This window comes from Dreissena polymorpha, chromosome 9, assembly GCF_020536995.1.
Source record: "Dreissena polymorpha isolate Duluth1 chromosome 9, UMN_Dpol_1.0, whole genome shotgun sequence".
In the NCBI taxonomy this organism is placed as follows: Eukaryota; Metazoa; Mollusca; class Bivalvia; order Myida; family Dreissenidae; genus Dreissena; species Dreissena polymorpha.
Genome location: NC_068363.1, coordinates 98,061,427 through 98,084,292, shown reverse-complemented (window position 1 = coordinate 98,084,292; position 22,866 = coordinate 98,061,427). Strand labels below are relative to the sequence as shown.

Sequence of the window (22,866 nt, the reverse complement as noted above, 5' to 3'; positions counted from 1 at the left end):
ATGTCCACAAGTTCTAGACAGACTTGGAACTTTGAAGGGTTTGGAAGCCATAGAGGGGAGTTGATTTTGAGCAAGGAATCCTGACTGACATAACAATGTAACAGATCCATCAGAAGAGTCAAAACGAAGATGACTATCCTCGATAGAAAGGGCATGAATTTCACTTCTCCGTTTGGCTGAAGCCATAGTAAGAAGGAAAACGGTCTTCCATGTTAGGAATTGTAATGAAGCCTGATCAAGAGGTTCATAGGGAGCCTTAGTAAGCAAACCTAGCATACAAGCTAAATCACATTTAGGAGCAAGTGTACGAGATACAGGACGACTAAGTTCCATAGCTCTAATCAGTTCCAAAATAGCTGGATCAGCACAGACTTGTGATGACTTAGTAAAAGCAAATGTATGCAAAATCATAGATCTGTATCCTTTGATGGAACTAAGAGAAAGTTTCTTATCATCAAAAAGATAATCCGCTATTCGTCTAGCAGAGGGATTGAGTGGATCAATTTTCCCTCGAACACACCAATTAGAGAAGAGTTTTCAACGAGCATCATAGACTGCTCTGGTGAATTTTCTCCTTGCCGAAGCAACGAGGGTTGAAGCCCTGACAGAAAAATATTTCTTCTGCAAAAATTGCCTGATAATGGCCAGACGTGTAAGTGGAACATTTTTGGGTCCGCATGTAGTCTGCCTCTTTGAGACAGAAGATCTGACCTGTGAGGAAGATTCCTTGGATAATCGTACAGGAGACTGAGAAGTAGAGCTGCAACGATTCACCAACAACTCGATTTGATTCGATTTGCGATTTCAAACACTCCGATACCGATTTTTTCGATTCGATTCATCTTCAAACCTAGTTTTATCATATATTCACTCTTATGCCTCAAAATTAACATTTCTGTTCAAATGTGATTTCAATAAAACACATAAAAAATAATAGCAAATTAGGACTCAATTTTAATATAAAAACTTCTGACTAGAAGATTGTGTTGATTACACAATAATATATATATATAAAAATAATCATAAGAACGTATCTGGAATCAGTTGAATGGTAGTTTTATCACTATTATACTTTTACCCAAAACTGCTATAAGCATGTCTACCATTGTGCCATGACAGCATCACCTGTTACTTGTAGGACAAATCACATTCTGTAATAAACTTAACAAAACTCCAACAGAAATATAACTACTTTTCTGGCTGGCGACTTGAGTAGTTGCACTTGTGCAACCTCTTCGTCTTAGTCTTGCTAAATCTACGTTATGTTTGCGTTTGACATATTGCATTAGATTAGTGGTTGAGCCAGACTTAGCGTACGCCACATCCCTGAAGCACAGTTTACACTTTGCTTTATCGGTAGGGCTACCATCCCGAAACCCAAAATACTGCCACACTTTTGATTTTAGCTTCTTAGGCGCATCTGATAATTTCAATTTGTCGGCAACAACTTGTTCAGCCATTTTGACACTTTTTCCGAAAGTAGACAGTAACAGGCTTATTGATTGGATGACTAAAGTAATAAGCAACCAATCGCCCGCGTCGTAATTACAGGTAAAGATAAAACCTACACCTTCCTGTATCAATAGGCAGAATACAGCGCGCTTTACGTATCTATGTATATATATGTATATATGTTAAAGAATCGAATCAAATTTGGTAGGTTTGGTATCGTTATCGAATCGAAGCATTTCGAATCGATTTTCGATGAATCGGATCGAATCGTTGCAGTTCTACTGAGAAGATCGTTAAACCAAGATCTTCTGGGCCCACAAGGGGCAATCAGGAGTATCCTGCACGAGCTCACTCTGATTTCATACAGAGGAAGTCTGTGATTGTGTCTGGTCGCAAATAGATTGACCTGGGGATAACCGAACTTGAAAAAGATCTGGTTGGTCACTTCTTGATGAAGTGTCCACTCCGATGGAAGTAACTGGTGTTTGGGATACAAACCATCCGCCAGGGCGTTGAGGCGACCTGGTATATATTTGGCCAGAAGATAAATGTTGAGTGTTTTACAAAAAACAAGTAATTTCCTGGTTTCCAGATACAGGGATTGAGAATGTGTTCCACCCTGTGCCTGGATGTAAGCCACCACAGATGTGTTGTCTGTTGACACCATCACACAAGAGTCTCGAAGATGTGATTGGAAATGAGATACAGCTAGAAATACTGCTCGCATTTCTAGATTGTTGATATGTAGATGAGATTCCTGATGAGACAACAACCCCGAAATTATCAGACTGAGAGGTTCCAGGTGAGCACCCCACCCATCCTTGCATCCGTTATTAGATATAATGACGGTTGTGGAGGAAGAAGGGGTACTCCTGCCAAAAGAGTCTCCTCGTCTAGCCACCACTGAAGATGAGACACTAAGGAGGGAAGGATTGGAATCTGTGTTAATAGATTTCCCGGAGACCATTTCCAACAAGCTGAGAGATAGTGTTGAAGAGGACGTAGTAAGAGACGTCCCAACTGCACAAAGTCTGCTACTGAGCTCATGATACCGTTGAGAGAGAGGAATTCATGAGCTGTTATATGAGATTGGGACAAAACCCAGTTGACCTTCATCAGAAGGTCTGATATACGCTGAAGTGACACTCTAACCCGATTGATGTAGGTCAAGAAATTCATTCCCACGAAAGTAAAGTCCTGTGAAGGAATGAGGTCTGATTTGTCTGCATTGAGAAGGAGCCCTAAGGAGAGGAGTTCCTTCCAAGAGAATTCTAGGTTGTACAGAAGCAATTGACGATCGAGCTGGTGTAAGAGCCAGTCGTCGAAATACTGAAGAAGAAGAATCCCATGAACTCTGAGGTGTGCTCCGACTGCCGCCATTAGTTTGGTAAAAACTCGTGAAGCTGTCGTCAACCCGAAAGGCATAGCCCGAAACTGGTAGACTTGGCCTTGAAAAGCGAATCGCAGGTACTTCCGGTAGTTGGGATGTATAGGAACATGGAAGTAAGCATCTTCCAGATCCAAGGACACCCCCATTGCAGGGGTTTGATGGGAGTTCTGTATGAAGGAAGGAGACTCTATTTTGAAAGTTGGTTTGAGAAGATACATGTTGAACACTTTTAAATCTATTACTGGTCTCCAGGAACCATTTTTCTTTTGAACAAGAAAAAGACAACTGTTAAATCCTGGAGAATAAGGGTCTTGAACTTTTTCTACCGCCTGTTTTTCCAAGAGCCCGAGAACGGACTCTGGAATATGTGGATGCTGAGATACCAGCTCTATAGGGACGCGAGAAAGTGGAGGCCTTTTTTTTAATTGAAAAGTCAGGCCATTTGTCACAAGAGAATGAACCCATGCGTCTGAAGTTATTTGAAGCCATCGATTTGAAAAGTGGAAAAGTCTGGCCCGACTTGTATTTCCGGCATTGGAGGTTGTGGCGGTAGAAAGGGTAGGGCCCTAGGGCTGATAAGGAGGGAGTCCGCCCCTGCCGGTAGAAGGTTTAAAATTCCTCTGTCCCAGCTTGGGTTTGCCCTTTTTCCCAAAATCTTTATAAGAAGGCATGTGAGAAAAAGAAGGTCTGTTATAGGAAGACTGCCTATTAGGACCCGTCCATGGATTAAAAGAAGGCTTTTTAGAGAAAAGGTTGTTTTTCTTAGTCTTCTTGAATGCTGGAACTGTTGGTGGCCTAGAAGCAAGATGCTTAAAGACCTCTTGGCGTTGTCCAGAGTTGTTCCCAGCTAAAGAAGCATGAAGTTGGTCATCCTTGTCAGCTGTGATTGCTTCTTGTATCCTTCCACCAAAAAGGAAACCTGATGTGAGAGGAGCTGTTCTGAGCAAGTTCATACCAGGTTCCAACAGAAAATCTTTAGGTAAAGAAGTAAGGATAAGATCTCTACGAATCCTTAGCATCTCGGACATTGAAGAAGCAGAAGTGTGTGATAAGGCCAATGTGGTCTGTGAGAGATGAATTAACAAATCAAGGAGTTCCTCCGGAACAGATTCCGACCAATCACACACCATTTGTAAAATTGTCGCTAGCAAAAGTCAATTTGGTTAGTCAAACCTAATGATCTACGTTCTCTTATTTCCCAAGTTTCCAGCATGGAAAACGGAACAGAAACTGAATTGGAACCACTTGGCATTACAAGGGATAGCTTGCTAATGTCCGGATCTGGAACCAGAAGTTTTGAAAAATCCAACCCAGATGTTGTATGTGGTACAGGAGGCTTGTAACTTTTACTACCTTCCTGGTGTTTTGGATCAGCTAGTTCCTTTGGAATTTTCCATGTTTCTCCTCGTTTTGGAATAGTCTTATTAGCTGATTCCAATGATTGAAGAACAGATAGAACAGTAGAACCAATAGGAAGTCGCGGGTAATGACGAGCCGTCAACTGACTAACCCTGTGGGGATCAAATGTACGAAAAAGCTGTTCTGTCACAGAAATCGTCGCATTTGAAGACAGTTCAGCAGGTCTTGGACAATAATCGTTACCAAGAGTACGAAACATCAGTTCATAGATCTGACTAATCGGAGCTAAATATTGATCCGTCTCAACATTAGATTCTGCATCTGAATCAGCCTCACTCTCTACAACACCAGCGGTGTGTATAGAATCAGCAGGAACAGAAGTGAGAATATCTTGTACCAGATTGTGATTGTCTGGTAAAGGGGAATGATCATCCCCAACGTCAGTAAACTGATAATGTAAACCAGAAGTTGATGGTAAATTATCAGCATTGACCGGTACAAAATGTCCCGCCGAATTCTGTATCCATAGTGTATCAGGATTTGACATGGTAGCTGTAGGGGGTACACGACTGGATACGGTAGATGATACCCGTGGTGTTGATGACACTGATGCCGTAGTGGTGAGATGAGCTCCTGAAGATGCAATATGTGTGGCAGTCAACTTTGGAACCGACACATTTTGCATGGAAACATGCGATTCCATAAAGGAATACGATGGTGAACGACTATACGAATGGTAGGTCCGACGCTGTCTACGTGAAAGTTGACGACGTCCTAGTTTCCTGCGATGTCGAGATCTACATCGGCTGGGCTGTCGCGATGTGGATCGGCTGCGATGAGATCAAGATTTTCTGGAATACCGTCTCAATGAGTGACGACGTGATCGCTTACAAGCGCCGCGACGATAACTGCTCGACGAAGAAGAGCGTGTCCGATGTCCACTCCTTGATGAAGATGATGCATTCGACGACGAATAGGATGAACAAGAATAAGCTGATGATGAAGACCGAGTTCTTCTTCTTAACCGGCGATTGGTGTTATCGGTGGCAGACCTAACAGTTACTGATGACTGTTGACCGGTTACCAGACCGGACCGGTGACCGGACTGGTGACCGGACCGAACCAATGACCGGACTGGGCCGGACGGGTGACCGGACCGGTGACCAGTGACATGACCGGACCCGTGACATAACTGGTGACCGGACCGGTGACTGGCCGGTCATATCATGACCGGTTAGGTCATCGGACAAAGATCGTAGAATGGCAGCTGCCATGTGGTCTGACATTGATCCAGTTGTTCCATGATCAATGTCGCCGGTATGTATGGTGTGAGTAATAAGATCTGATGACGATAGACTGACAACAACACCATCTTGCCCGGTACCCAGTGACTGACAAATCCGCTGGTCATCCTTGACCAGTGAAGTGATCGGATAATCAACGTCGGATGGAGGTTCGTTGCGTTTGCGGCTGATCGATGTCCTCCAGCGACCTGCTTTCGTCCATGTGTCGTAAGCCCACAAATCGCAAACCGCACATTTGTTATTTAATGTGCAACCAGTACATGCAAGGCAAGTATCGTGGGAATCCCACCTTGCCTTGATATGACCACAAGAACCTCTATCCTGTAAGTTCATTCTGAAATAAAAGAAACAGAAAGAACCTACAAAAGACAATTTTTAATGATTATGAATAAAATAAAAAGTTAAACCACAAAATGTAAACAAACGAACGCTGTACAAATGCCCTCAATTACTTATTGGGGGAATAGGCACGAATTCCTCGTGGTTCACGTTCTCATGTACATGAGCGACGCTGCAAACAAAGAAACCCAGCAAAAGCAGAAATATGACAATAACTGCAACAAAAAGTATAGAAATATAAACCGAATGATACAAATAAAACATAAATAAAATTTATTCTTCAAACTCCAACAAAAACATGATGAAAAGAACAAAAAAGTCCTGAGCCTAAAATAGGCGTGCACTCGTGGTTATCCGGAAAGGAAAGATGAGTTGTGGTTCTTGATTTCCTGTTAGGTTACATTGTACTATGTTTAACCTGATTTGGATTCTTTATAGAGGTGGATGATTCCCAGCGCTTGAATATTTTCAGGATAAATAAACTCCCTTGGAAAGGGGTAAGCTAGAGATAACAGGTAATGTATTTATGATATTAAAACTAATGACCAAGTTTGGTGAGGATTGGATGAAAACTACTTGAATTAGAGAGCGGGCAACATGGTGAGGTTTTAAACGCACTAAGATACCCGTGACCTAGTTTTTGACCCAGCATGACGTATATTCAAACTTGACCTAGACATCATCTAGATACAACTTCTGACCAAGTTTGGTGAAGATTGGATGAAAGCTACTTTAATTAGAGATTGGACAACATGCTGAATGTTTAAAACGCACTAAGTGACCCTGTGACCTAGTTTTTGACCTGGCAAGGCCCATGTTCGAACTTGGCTTAGACATCACGTTGATACAACTTCTGACCAAGTTTGGTGAAGATTGGATGAAAACTACTTGAATTAGAGAGCGGACAAAATGCTGAATGTTTAAAACGCACTAAGTGACCCCGTGACCTAGTTTTTGACCCGGCAAGGCCCCTGTTCGAACTTGGCCTAGACATCATGTAGATACAACTTCTGACCAAGTTTGGTAAAGATCGGATGAAAACTACTTGAATAAGAGAGCGGACAACATGCTGAATGTTTAAAATGCACTAGGTGACCCCGTCACCTAGTTTTTGACCCGGCAAGGCCCATGTTCGAACTTGGCCTAGACATCATGTAGATACAACTTCTGACCAAGTTTGGTGAAGATCGGATGAAAACTACTTGAATTAGAGAGCGGACACTTAATACGGACCGACAGACAGACCGACCGACCGACAGACAGACAAGTTCACTCCTATATACCCCCCTAAACTTCGTTTGTGGGGGTATAATAAGAGTGAGCCCCCCTTAAACCAGTACCTGTTTATTTGCTTCATATTTGTTTGTTCAAAATACTGTACAAAACTATTATATAAAAGAGGGAAGCGATAGATAATTTTCCTCAATCCCTGAGAAAGAGATTAGTTTAAACCTATATATTTTAGCTGGATTGTTTCAAAAGCCTAAGGCTTATTTCAAATACTCTCCTGTCAGTTTCCTGGGAATAGAACCAGTACTTGGAGATCTTAAGAACGCTCCCACAGTGGGGATCGAACACATGAACTCCCGGTCCCTAGGCTGACACCATATCCACTACACCACTACTGAAGCATGGCAAACCCCATATTCATGACAAAGCATAGAACTCATTAACACTTAAAAAATGTCAAAACATGGCTAAATATTTTTGTGGTGAAAAATTTAACATAATTTTCTGATTTTCCTCTACTAACATATTTCTCTGTATAAGTTAGCCCCTCTTTATAAGTAAGACCCATGTACACTGATTTCTATGAACACCATGTAAAGATCCCAGCAAAATGGATGTTGGGATGGGACACGTATTAAATGTTTCATCTATCAAAACATAAGAACAATTAGTTTCATAATCCTAGTGCCTTATTTTGTCAATGTGTGATAGTTGGTGATTGATATTCCGACTTGAATTTGTTTTCTAAGATTTATAAAACGACTTTTAAAATTTGCCTCTTGTCAATAAAGCAACGAAGTTGTAGAGTTCATTTTTTGTTTAAGTCGCATTGAAAACACAAAGTATGCACAAACTTGAGCTCGTCATTTATCCATAGCTTACTTTGTGATTGTGTAACCGTATTTAACATTTATTGATACACTCATAATTATTTTATACCTCTGTGTTTTGTTAAAAAAATATTGATAAAATGTATGGAAAAAAATCAAAGTCTAATTGTACATACTTATATTGAACAATAAAATATATAGAAAAACATATTGCAATACAAAAAAAACAACAATTGGCAGCCTACACTTTACTCTTTCAATATTGCAGTGTCAATGTATTGTATTTAAACTTTTTTATTATCAATACTGCATGTAGAAATCCTTGGGATAATTCATTTCTTCAAAACAAATTATTGTCAACATATTCAAGGTTGACAATAAAGACAAGCAATTTAGAAATAAGATTTGTAGTTCATAAAGTACCATAAACCAAAATTGGATAGATTTTGTATTGTTCAATTATCCGGCTTACTTAAGTTAACATATTGAAGTGGAATAGAATTTATTAATAAACATGGCAAAATAAATATGTAGATCATCATTTCGAGCAACTTTAAATACCTGCAAAAAAGTTAAAATTAAAATCTTGCTGGTGGTGATACTTAAATCTGGGCTTTAAAAAAACAATCTAGGTCTATTTAACATATTTACCTCTGATCTCGAGGTTTCGTATACGGTCTTCCTTGAACTTAACATCAACCTGCATCTTCTCGAGCTGTTCCACTTTCTTCTTGTGATCAAGGTGGAGCCGGTCCAGTGCCTCGCTGGTGCGCATCAGATTGCGTGTGGCGTCTGTCTGCCCGGTCATGAGGTCCTGCAGTCGGTTCTGCAATATCTGCAAACAAATGCTGGCTTGTGAAACAGCAGGGCCAAATATACAAGCCATGTTCTTGGCAAACTGGGCTTCATGCATATACGTAAAAGTGTCATCCAAGATCAGTCTGAGAAGTCCATTACCCGCTTGTATGGTATTTTTTTGTTATAAAAAAAATCCAGTGTAGAATAGCAGTGTTCACCCTGATTGCACAGACTTATCTTCAATCTAACTTTTTGTACCTGCATGCATCCACGTTTTCACAAAGCGGGGACCCATATATATCTTAAGCTGCTTTTAGCATCATTACACTAGAGCATGTCACTTCTCTGTCCCCTGCATTATTGTATCCTGACATGGCAAGAACTTGCTCAAGCTCTGCTGATAGGTTCTGATCATACCTTGTAGCAAGTCTTTGTAAATATGATTTTTTTTTTATTTTTTTATTTTATTTAACATTTTTGAATATTTCCAATATAAAAAACAATTTGCAGTTGTCTTACAAAATTGCATTGATTTTCATTAAATTACAAAAAAGAGAGGTCAGAAAATCAAGTATAGCCCATACAGCAAAATTGTCCCTGCAACCTTGGCCTTTGATCTCTTTAATTGAAAATTATAAGAGGTCATACTTTGTCAAGCCATACTAACATACTAGTTTATATGATCCTAAAAATTCTCCAGATATTTTGTGAAAGCAATTTTCATGTTACAAGCACACATAACCTTGATCTTGGATAGACATCTTTCTTTCTTAATATGTAACCAGCACTTGAGATAACCATAGGTAACAGTTTTCTCTAGATTTTTGTGGGAACCCATTTCATGATACAAATCCCAGTGACTTTGACCTTTAACCTGATCAAGTCAATGTTGTCAGATTTCACAAATGTCCTGGTACAAGTCTTTGTAACCTTGACCTTTGACCTGTTGACCACAAAATTAAAAGGGTCATTTTTTCTTCCCAAGTAAACAGCATACACATTTGTTGGTTGTAGGTCAAGGCATTATCATGTGGAAACCTTATTCTTGAAACAAGCTTATATGACCTTGACCTTGACCTGATGACTGAGTCAAAATGCCTCATCTTTTCCTCTGTTGTAATCCCTTCACCAATGTGCATGATAGAAAGTCGAAGTGTTCTCAAAATTAAGTGCTGAAACAAATTTCCTGTTATAAACCCCCAGTAACCCTGTTTGGCCTTTTAAAATTCGGAGAGTCATAGTTCAGAGTATTCCAGACCTGGAGGGATTTCAATATTATTCTGAATATTGCACAGTGTTTCAAAATGGTGAGTACACAAAGACAACAAACCATTTAATCTATACACTCTACCTGCTTATACATGTTGAGAGTGTAATAAAAGAAAACAGAATGTGAAAGGACTCTGCAAATCACAAGCAGCATTAAGTCTTCATAAAATACTTTGGTATGAAAACTGACTGCACAAATAACCAATTAAACTGACCATCTGACCAAGTATTCCATGCCAATCTCTTATCCCAACAGGGCTTCTAAACTTGACATGATATATTGGTACTCTAAGCTCTTATCATTGGCCAATTAGCACTTAAATTTTAACCCTTTACCACTTAGATAGGTATTTTGACGCATTTGTAGTCACTTAAAAAGTTAAATTTAATGAAAGACTTTTCTTACTAAATTCAATTTTTAAAGGCTTCATTTCCAACCCTTAGTTACTGATGAGCAGCAAACAGCATAAAACCCGAACAGACTGGTAGTTACTCACAGGCTGTTCTGGTTTTATGCTGATTGCAAAAGCAATATTCACTTTGCTTCTGAGAGGGAAAGGGTTAACATGGTTTGTACACTAAAAGTCAAATTATTATAACAGAAGACATTTTTAAGGTTAAAATCTTTAAACACATTTTCTTTCGTGATAACATATGATTAATAAGGAATATAATAGCTAAGCTCATAACTCTGTTTACATTAAGACATTGCCTTCAACACTTTTATATCATTTATGCATGTTATTTATTCTAACTGATGGCAAAATTGTTCTCTTTTTTGAAGTTTAAATGTCAAAATCATAAAAAATATACGGGCGATTTACATTTAAATGTTTGAGATTGATTAAAATGTACTTAAAAGTAATTTTTATTCAAATCTTGGGCTGAAATGATTTTTATTATATAGATGCACATTAAGAATCTGAAAGGTGATTGATTTAGCATTTTTTATTGCACAATGCAGCACACACTTTTATTGTTAACTCTTTCAGTGCGGAAACCAAATTTCGAAGGCCTTTGCAAACAGTTTTGATCCAGAACGTGGTGTCTCATCAGGATCCAAACTGTTTGCTATTCTGATAGTATTCTTTGCAAAAAATCGAAGAAAATCCTAATTGTAGAAATTCAGCAGACAACATTTTAGCAGACGACAAATTTTCCAGCATGCAAAGGGTTAATCTTATGGAAGACAATTTGTTTAAGTAGAAAGGCATAGGCAATAAATAATGTGAATAACGACATGAACTGGGAGCTAGGTGACAAAAATGCAGTCAATTCACCAGCAGGTGTTCCCATATACAGAATACTCCCAGGCTATCAATCAAGCTTTCAAATAACTATTTAAGTAGTTTTTATTACCAACATGTGATGGCACTTAGATGTTAAAACATTCAAATGGTTGAATTTTCAAGATTCACTTTTAGTTCAGCTTAGGATTTCCTTGACTGACTAACTTGCAATAACGTAACTTATCAGCAAAAGTGAACAATTTATTTGAACCCCTGATTTTGAATATGCTTCATTCAAATCCAAACACTCATCACTTGACATGACAAGCCACACATGTCTGTAAGATTAACAAACATATGGATTTGATATCAATATAACTTAAATAAAACAATTACAAAAATATTTATTATCTTCCATATTGTAAATTGCCATCACATAACTTGTAACCAATACAATTTTTTTAGAATTTTCATCAGAAGCATACCGTAAGTAACAATGTATAGCGCACAATTTTTAACCTCTGTGTTTCAAATTAAAAAGTTGATGCCCGTTGTACATTGATACGATGCTATCCTGACAGCTTACTTACATGATTAGAAATAATCATTATACCCTAGTAGCTTTTTTTATTCCAAAAAAATACACCCTATAATCTAACAGACTGACAGGCCTTTGACAAAACAACAACAAAAAATGGTCGCAACAGTTTTTGACAAAAATTTAAATGTTTGAATAAAATATGCAAACATGTCTTTGTCTTTGTTTGTGTTTGTGCACTTCTAGCTGGACAGCTTACATGGGGCTGTTGTCCACACAACGGATAGCTAGTAAAGGTAGGTATGAAGGAGGTCTTTTCCGCTGGTTACAGTAGGTGTGAACTTCTTGGTGTTTTCCAGTTTGGTCCAGATTTTTTATGTTATTACCCTTTTGATATTATGCTCCTACTTGTAGTTATGTTTCATTGGCGGTTACCAGTATGGCATATAAGACGGATGGGAATAGCTTCTTTGTTAACAGATTTCACTAAAATATTTTTCTCAATTTTAATAAGTCTACAAATATCTCAGACTGGACTGCTTAGACAAAATAATTCAGCTTTGCACACACAATTAAGTCATATTAGTAATTATACCACAAGCCAAAAACCCTGGTTGACTCTTACCTGTTGTTTTTTTTGTCAGGTTTATATTAAATTGTAAAAGATCTCATCAAAATTATAACACAAGCCACAAACCCTTATTGACTATTATTGTGTGTTTTTTCCTAACCATGTTCAAATTAAAAACAAGCCTCAAACTACCCTAGTTGTGTCCTGCCTTGTTCCTTTCTTCTTGTGCTCATATTCCTGGAATTCCTCAAAATTAAGCCACAAACCCCTGTGGTCCCTTACCTGGTTTTCTTTCTTCTCATGTTCATATTTGTCCTGCAACTCCTCTTAATTAAAACACAAACCACAAACCCCAGTGGACTCTTACCTGGTTTTCTTTCTTCTCATGTTCATATTTGTCCTGGAACTCTTCGAGTTCAGCAACCCTTGACTTCAGCTCTGCTTTCTCTTTCTCCCTGCAATACAGAAAATCCTTTTTGTTTTTGCAAGATAAAGGTAAGCACGGAAAATATTTAGGTCTGATATTTATCTTTTTATTGTATGCAGTATGTTTAAATGCTGGCATACATTACACAGAGGAATTGAGGGTTCAACTTCCCACAACTACTTGTGGGGATTAGTCCTGAAATTATTATAATGCTGATTGCACATAGATATTTTCACTTTACTTCTGAGTGAGTAAGAGTTAACAAGGAAACTAGTTATCTAGGAAAAGTGTGAGTAGGTTAACTGGCAACTATTTTATTACTTACCGTTGAAAAAAGAACAAGAGGGCCAAGATGGCCCTAGTTCGCTCACCTGAGAGGAGTCGGTTCATTTAATCTTTACCAAATGTCAAACTTGACCTAGATATTGTCCAGACAAACATCCTGGTCAAGTTTCATTATTATTGAACCAAAACTCTGGTGTATGGAGTGTTTTTGTTTTTGTAAGATTTTACCTGGTGACCTATATTTTGATTTGACCACCTTTACCAAACATCAAACTTTGCTTACAAAAATAAATATTTTGACCATGATTCATAAAATCTGAAACAAAATTGTGGCCTCTAGAGTGTTTACAAGGATTTTGTATAATATAATGAAAATTTGGACAATCTAATGGCAATAATTATGGCATTAATTATGTGATTTTGCTCATTATCAAACTTGACTTATATCTTTCAGCGACTTTCATAAAGAATGCTTGAGAAGTGTGAATGCTAGAGTGTTTACAAACCAAATGTGGAAGAATGGACAGCGGACAAAGACGAATTCTAAAACCTCACCTGAGCAATCAGGTGAGCTAAAAAGTGTGTTTCACCGAACTGAGCCATTTTTCAACTTGTCCGAGAAATCAATAAAACCAATGTTTTGACTAAGTTTCACGATGATTAGGCAAAAAATGAGACTTCTATAGTGTTCGATCACAAGGTTTCTTTCTAGTCACATAAGGAAAACTGCCCCCCCCCCCCCTGGCGGCCATGTTTTTTTACCGATCGGGACCATTTGCAAACTCATATGAGATATATATAAAACCAATCATTTCACCAAGTTTCATGATGATTGGGCAAAAAATGTGACTTCTAGAGTGTTCGCAAACTTTTTTTACTATATAAATCTAAAAAAAACTGCCCCCCCCCCCCCCCCCCGGCAGCCCGGAAATGACCGGAACCATTATTTAACTCAACTCTCGTATCAAGGAATCAAATATTCTGACCTAATTTCATGAAAATTCGGCCAAAAATGTGACTTCTAGAGTGTTCACATGTTTTCACTATAAACATATAGAGAAAAATACCCTGCCCACTGGCGGCCATGTTTTTTCACCGATCTGGACCATTTTCAAAGACGTCCGAGAAATCAATAAAACCAATGTTTTGACCAACTTTCATGATGATTCTGCAAAAATTGTGATTTCTAGAGTGTTTAAAAGGTTTCTCTATAGCCAAATAAGGAAAACTGCCCCGCCCTGTGGTGGCCATGTTTTTCAACGGACCGTAACCACTTTTGAACTCAACCAACATATCATTAAGACAAACCTTTTGACAATGTAACATGAAGCTTGGGCATGAAATGTGACTTCTTTAGTGTTTACAAGTTTTTTTCACTTTTTTTGACCTAGTTACCTAGTTTTTGACCCGGCACGACCTAGTTTCGAACTCGACCGAGATTTCATTGGGACGAAGCTTCTGACCAATTTCATGAAGATTGAACAATAAATCTAGTGTTTTCAAACACATGTGGACGGACGGATAGACGACGGACAAAGACCAGTCACAAAAGCTCACCTGAGCAATCAGGTGAGCTAAAAATCCTTGGCTCAAATGATGGTTACAGGGTATACAAAGATGTTACAGTTGGCATGCTAACGGCTGGAATGATGGTTACTGGGTGTACATAGATATTACAGTTGGCATGATAAAGGCTGGAATGATGGTTACTGGGTGTACATACCGTATTTTACCATGCATAGCGCGCAGTTTTGTACCTTCAAATTTCAAATTAAAAATTCAGTGTGTGTAATATATTGACACAACGCTTTCCTGGTTGCTGAATTGCAAAAAATCCATTTCGTAATCGTAAATCTTCACAATTGCCGCCATTTTTTTTATTGCAGAAAACTACACCCTTTAATGTTATAGACTGAAGGGGCCGTTGTTAAAACAACAAATAGCGGGAAAGGGTAGGAATGAACAGTTTTGACAAAAATTAAAAGATGAAAAAAATGTCTTTGTTGGTGTTTTCACACTTCTTCATTGATTGTTCATTAAAAAATCGAGGTATATCGATCCCCACGTTGTCGCGGTATTGTTTGTTAAAGTTTTTGTTATCATGAAAACTCGTTGATTCACAACGCAAAATGTATTATTTGAACTGACGCTTATTATTTCAATCATATTTCACAATTTCGCTTTTGCTTTATTTTGATAATTTAATCCAAAGTTTAATGTTAGCAATTCCGAAAATTTGCACTCCATGTGAATTGACAGTTTGACGTCATCAAAGGAAAGCCGCTTCCTGTCTGAAGCAATAAAGCGACAAGTTTCTCGCCAACAAAATTGGCTTCCTATGTCTTGCAATCAACATGCCGAACCAATCGTGTGTTTGTTCCTCAATGGCAATTGTCCAATTAAATAAAAGCACGTGCAAAGCTCCGCCTTCAAACCTTTTGCAGAGAACGGAGGTGGAGTTTAACGGTTAATTGAGCAAGTATTTTACGAAAGTTCCGATTTGCCGAAATTACTTGACCCTAAGCATTGAAACGACGAATACATTTATCAAATAGAAATGGCGCAGCAGAGGCCGACGCGTATCCCCACGCCGAATGTTTGACCTAGGTGTGCCCCAGGGTTGGTAATGGGGCCATGCATAGCTGAGATTGACCGTATTGTCATAAGAGAAGTTCATCATCAATTAGAAGTGAATTGGTGTAGAAATGAAGAAGTTATAGTAAAAGGCAATTTTGGGTGGGTGTGACATATGTGGGCAGGGCGCCCCAGGGTTGGTAATTGTGCCATGCATAGTTGAGATTGACCGTATTGTCATAAGAGAAGTTCAATATCAATTTGAAGTGAATTGGTGTAGAAATGAAGAAATTATAGTAAAGGCAACTTTGGGTGGGTGTGGTCTATATGGGCGGGGCCCCAGGGTTGGTTATGGGGCCATGCATAGTTGAGATTGACCCTAATGTCATAAGAGAAGTTCAGTATCAATTTGAAGTGAATCCGTGTAGAAATGAAAAAATTATAGTAAATGGAATTTTTTGGTGGGTGTGGCCTATGTGGGCGGGCGCCCCAGGGTTGGGATTGGGGCCATGCATAGTTGAGATTGACCCTAATGTCATAACAAAAGTTCAGTATCAATTTGAAGTGAATCCGTGTAGAAATGAAAAAATTATAGTAAATGGAAATTTTTGGTGGGTGTGGCCTATGTGGGCGGGGCGCCCCAGGGTTGGGAATGGGGCCATGCATGGTTGAGATTGACCGTATTGTCATAAGAGAGGTCCAGTATCAATTTGAAGTGAATCGGTGTAGAAATAAAGAAGTAAATGTAAAATAACCTAAAAAAATGAGTGATAATTTCTGACGCGGCCCCACCCCAACCGCTATAACTTTTGACCCAGGGGTCAGATCAAAATTCCAAATAGTGCAGGGTCGCACATATGCTCATAGCTACCATGTGTGTAAGTTTCAAGGTTCTAGTGCTTTTAGTGTAGGAGGAGATAGTGGCCAGGACGGACGGACAGACAGACGGACGGACGGCGGAGATAACCACAATATCCCCACCTTTTTTTCAAAAAGCGTGGGGATAATGATTTTCTCTGCATTAATATGCTACTGTGCAAGTATACTACGTAGGTTACAAACCAACAATAGAGATATAGACTCGTTTTATGTTCTTTCAATAGAGACAAACATATGATATTTGTCTAATGGCTTTATGCCGATAACGCAAACTGTATGGAATCGAGCGTTCGGGTGTATTGTTTGTCTCACTATAAATACTTATCAACTAGACGCAGTGAAGGGCGAAATACCAGGTCAAACTGGATTTAATGGGGAGCATCTCTTAATGGGGAAATATTTAAGTTGATGATAAATAAAATGGGATCCACAGACGATTTGCGTAAATTGGACACTGCGATGTTGTGGGTCTGCAGAAGACTATGTCATACGATGTTGTGAGCGGCAGGTAATGAAAATGTTACACTGTTCAAATGTGAGGTATAGGTCATAGTGGTTCGAATTTATCGCGTAGGGGTCTTAAAAAACATGTGCATTGCGCGGCAATAAGGACATAAACGGTGTTCTCAAGAGAATAATCTTAAAAATTGTTGAAAATATAGTGCTATGCAACCCATGCTCCTGATCGTATAAACGCTCCCTATACCTTTAAAACAAAATATTTAGCACCCAAAAAACTCAGATTAAATGATTGTGCAATATCAGAATGGCGGCCATTTTCGGCCCAATTTTCAGGTTTTTGGTATTGAATTCTTTTTTTTCTCCATTTTGGCTTTAAAAAATCGTATGCACATTATACATGGGAGCGCGCTATACATGGTAAAATACAATAGATATTACAGTTGGCATGATAAAGGCAGGAATAATTGATACTGTGTGTACATAGATATTACAGTTGACATGATGAAGGCTTGAATGATGTTACTGGGTGTACATTGATATTACATTTGGCATGCTAAAGGCTGAAATGATGGTAACTGGGTGTACATAGATATTACAGTTGGCATGATAAAGGCTGGAATAATGGTTACTGGGTGTACATAGATTTTACAGTTGGCATGGGCTGGAATGATGGTAACTGGGTGTACATATATATTACAGTTGGCATGATAAAGGTTGGAATGATGGTTACTGGGTTAACATAGATATTACAGTTGACATGATAAAGGCTCAAGATGGTAACTAGGTGTAAATAGATATTACAGTTGGAATGATAAAGGTTGGAATGATGGTTACTGGGTTTACATAGATATTACAGTTGGCATGATATAGGCTCAAAATTTAATGATGGTTACTGGTTGTAAATAGATATTATGGTTGATATGATAAAGGCTTGAATGATGGTTACTGGATGTTCATAGATATTACAGTTGACATGATAATTAAAAATTAAAGGCTTGAATGATGGTAATTGGGTATAAATAGATATTAAAGTTGGCATGATAAAGGCTCGAATGATGGTTACTGGGTGTACATTGATATTATGGTTGATATGATAAAGGCTCGACTGATGGTAATATGGTGTTAATAGATATTACAGTTGACAGATAAAGGCTTGAATGATGGTAACTGGGTGTTCATAGATATTACACTTGGCATGATAAAGCCTCTCAGTATAAATATAAAAAATTGTCATAATGCCTCTAAACAGAAAAATCCTGAAAGGTTATAACTAATTTTAAAATGGCCTATATTTTCCAAATTGACAGGTTTTTAATATGGTATCAAACTGCAGTGAGAAGATTGCATTATGCCTGCCGAACATTAAGTAGCACCTGAGGCAAATTAATATGCAAACACAACATTGGAAATGAGCAGTGTCAACAGAAAACCCATATAAACTTAAGAGCTCAGCAATTATGCTACCCAAATATTCCTTCCATGTGGGATATGCCCTGAAGAGCATCATATTCATTGACATCAGTCAGTGAGACCATTAAGGTCTACTCTGTGAAATTTAGCACATAGAGACACTATTAGCATACACCTCAACAACGTTTGTACGATTGATTCAACAACAAAACATTGCACACAAAAAATGAAATTGTTGAAAAGATGAATATTCTAACACCAATTTGTAATAACAAATTGAATATTTACTACAGCAAACCATAAAATATCCAGAGTAAGCCATAAAAAGTTGTCAGAACTATAAGCGCAAAATATGCAGATAGTCTTCATTGGTGTACAAGGGAAGATACCATTTTAGATTTTTCTTGAAAATGCTTTACAGACACATAATTTACAAGAGATGTGTTTGTCAGAAACACAATGCCTCCTACTGCGCCGCTTTGATTTATTTATTTTTTATTTATCATTTGGCAGATACAGATAATTATCTCCCTTTGAAGCTTATCACTTCCCTTGAATTTGTTTTTTTGACCTTTGACCTTGAAGGATGACGTTGACCTTTCACCACTCAAAATGTGCAGCTCCATGAGATACACATGCATGCCAATTATCAAGTTGCTATCTGAAGCGACATAGAAGTTATGAGCATTTTTCGAAACCTAAACGCAAAACCTAAACGCAAAGTTTGACGGAAAGACGGGCGGACAGACGCACGGTCGGATCACTATATGCCATCCTTCTGGGGCATAATAAAAATAGCAGTTTAAACTAATTTTTTTATATATAAATTTCACAAAAACCAGATGTGTCCACAACACATCTTCGGCCAAAGATACTATGGAAGTTGCTAGCAAAAAGCTCAACATTTTACTTGCTTGCCATTTGGATCTTTTTGAAGACTTCTACCTTAAAAACTTTGCAAAGGCAATGTATCTTGGTAAGATAAAATAACAAGACCTGTCCCAAGACAGTGCGCTCCACTCTTTTCCGCTTTGAAAGTGTAATATACATTTTCTGTCAGTCTCTTGATGTAATAAAAATTTAGATTACTACGAAAAACAAGCAAGGGTGCCATATATACATATACATTTCGATGCAAAACCAGATTTGTCTATCTTTAAATTTTATATAAAGTGTTGTGGGGACTAAAATTAGTCCAAGTAGTATCAACTGATTCATATTAACAGTTTATACACCAAGTAATTATACAAATAGATCATTATCACTTCGAAACAGCACATTTAATATTTGTTTCACATGTACTGGTCGAAACAAACACAAGCCAATAACATAAAAAAATTGCACAAACTTGTTTAGAATTTCACTTTTACATGACAGATGCTTTCAGCATTTTAGGATACAGCTACATACAATTCAAACCTTCCATTTTCTATGACGGCACAATAACTATTCTATAATCAACTTAAAAAAGGACAACAAATCAAAGCAGATTGAACATGAACAACATCCCTCACTTACCAGAGTTCTAAGTCGGCTTCCAAATTTTCCACATACTTTGAGAAATTTTTATCTAAAGAACTCTGAGATCCATATCTCTTACGCGCAGTTATAGGTCTTTCTGAGGTAACTACACTAACTACCTTCTTCCATTGCTCATTCATTGTCACACTAGCAGCATGTGCAAGCCTACAAGGCTTATAGGTTCCACATTTTTATTTAATTATTATTCGTATTCCTTAATGCAATTCCATGCACTTCATCAACCAGTTACTTTTTTTATTAGAATTCTGCACAGGTTTAACTAAATACCGGCTAAAAAAACAAGTCAATTTCAAACACATTTAATTTGAATGACCTTGTACCGATCAATTTAATCTATTTCATGGTCTTGTATCTGACAATTTAAACTGTTATATTTCACATAATTTCAAGTCACTTGCCCCAAGGACATCTTCAAAATAAATGTATAACCATTTTAGCATGCCATATGGATTTAAAACATAAAGAAAAGTGTACTTCTTAAACTACCACCAAAATTGGCATAAATTGGAATTGGCTCCCTAACGGAACATTTAACAAGTATTAAAAACACAAAAAAAGCCTTACTTAATCAGAAGCAATTTGTATTTCCACAATTGATCCATTTATTGTTTTTCTAAGACATCACTACAATACAATACAGCTTTTTATATCATATAAAATGTGTTATCTACATCATTACAAAGTTGAACTTTTCAATTTTGCTTTTATGAATATGGATTTTCTATCTTAAACTCAGCATATGAAATATTTCATTGTCTTTAAAATTGAAGCTTTGATGATATAAAAATTGATTTTTAAATCCGCCTATATTCCCAAACTGTTTTATCTTTCTCTGCCTTGCAACTGAGCTATTTGAGGATAATTCCCATCATCAATAAAATCTTCATTTATTTAATATATTCCAGTGTTGAAATGACAGTGAATACATCTTTAGCGCCTTAACACCAATGAGATAAAATTAAGCTTCTTGTGCTGATTAGCCCACTCAAAGCTATTCAATTAATTTCATATTCACTGCCTCCTATTTGCTAACAGGTATTGTCAGTGGTTCTTAGCCCACTCATTTTTCATGTCTAAGTTCAATAATAGAAATGCCAAATTACAAAAATGGCAAAACATTATAACAATTCTATCACTTTTTTGCATACATAACTCAAACAATGATGATTTATTAACCAAGTTTCGCACCACAACAAAAACAAACATGCCCCAAAAAGGCAACACATAAAAGATTTCACCTTGAGATCTCTAAAACATAGTTTGAATGTTCTTTCTTTTGTCAAGATTCAATCTTTAAAATTTATGTGTATGCTCTTTTTTGCAATTTTATATAAGCCACTTTCCAGCTTACAACAGCTTGTAGAAATTAAAATCCAATTCCAAAATACATTTTGAAAACTACTGCCTTGTAACTTTACATTTAATGAGATTTTAATTCCAATAGAAATTACACGTCTAGAATGGGAACTTCATATAAAGTAATTGCTACAATTTTCCATTTGACAATCAGGCTACCGATATAAACTGAGACGCTCTGTCAAAAACCTGATTTTTTGCAAGGCAATACAAAATTCAAGGATACAATCCCAAAGTATATGAACACAAGACTAGATCTCTATTTCAATTTAACAAATATTTATGTAAGGATTAAATACACAAATGAAGACACTTAAAAAAATAAACCAAAAGAATAACAAATATGCGGTCAATCAAACAGAATTAATTGATCTACTCGGCTATTTGATCCATTACATCATTATCTGCCATGAAAAGTTTAGAAAGCCCCATGGTTATTGAACTAATAACAGGTCTTGAAAATGTATGGCGTATAACCCTTTACCACTTAGATACGTATTTTGACTCGTTTGTAGTCGCTTAGAAAGCTAAATTTAATTAAATACCTCTTTTACTAAATTCAAGTATTATAGGCTTCATTTCCAACCAAGATTCTGATGAGCAGCAAACCTGAACAGACTGCGAGTTTCTGGCAGGCTGTTCTGATTTTATGCTGTTTGCACATTGCGATTTTCCCAGTTTGACAGAGTTAAAGGTAGAAAAATCCCGATTCAAGTTGCACCAAACCAAGGTACAAGCCGTAACTATTTAAGATTGGCGCAAATATGTTATTAAAGCGGGTATATACGATTTTGTCTAATATTTATGAATTTATATAAACTGTGTAAAAAAATTATTATATATATATTTCAATATAAATTAAAATAAAAGTTAAGAAGAACATGTGTCGAAAAATGCGAAATAAGCCAGATATTTAATTCTGAAATTGAAAACGGCTGTACAGCCGAATTCGCCAGCATGTATTTCATACATGTACGATGTGCATCTAAACTTAGTTTAACGGTTTATTTGAATTCCTGCAGCGATGTCTATTCATACGACACACGAACACTATCTCCGATCCTAATACAAAAACGAATGCTTCGGTTATTGTAGGAAATTATGTACGTCACTATCGGCTCGGGGCGCTAATTTGTCTTTGCTGCATTTTATGAAATTCGGCTTTAATGTTTAATTTCTCTTGACTATTTTGTGTTATTGTAACATATTTTATCAATATATTACAATTAAACACATATAAAAAAATCGTATATACCCGCTTTAAGTGTTGTTCCGTAACATAATTTGACGATAATTATTATCAATACATACAATTATTAATAGAATTGCATAAGTATAAGGTTGAAACAGAAGAATAATGTAAAATTAAAACAAATCTTTGATTATTTCGAGACAAATTATTTTTAATTCCTCCCCAAACTGTATAAAACAGTATTTCAGCACAGATTATGTTAAGTCTTGATCAGAAAGGGTAATCCCCTGACAATGATACTGACATTAATGCTGAGACAGGTATTTTTCGCAGTTTTACAGTATTTACCATTTATTACTTGTATTAATTGTTAAAATGCTGCTCACTTTCCAGCCAAATCAACAAGAAAGTGATTAGCGGTTATTATTCC

The 22,866-nt window shown here is 37.2% G+C and overlaps 1 protein-coding gene across 10 annotated transcripts in view; it reads right to left on the bottom strand.

Annotated features, from left to right (window-relative positions):
• LOC127846360 (neurofilament light polypeptide-like) overlaps positions 1 to 22,866 on the bottom strand; it is a 128,241-nt gene that overhangs the window by 25,296 nt on the left and 80,079 nt on the right. For 8 of the 10 annotated variants that reach the window (XM_052377554.1, XM_052377558.1, XM_052377549.1 and 5 more), the window contains 2 exons: positions 12,677 to 12,764; positions 8,556 to 8,739 (listed from right to left, as the gene is read on the bottom strand). In XM_052377554.1, the coding sequence (XP_052233514.1) occupies positions 8,556 to 8,739; positions 12,677 to 12,764 (272 nt within the window). Of the gene's footprint in view, positions 1 to 8,555; positions 8,740 to 12,676; positions 12,765 to 19,864; positions 20,159 to 20,452; positions 20,570 to 22,866 lie in introns of those variants that run through there. The other 2 variants (XM_052377555.1, XM_052377557.1) reach the window with 2 other exon arrangements.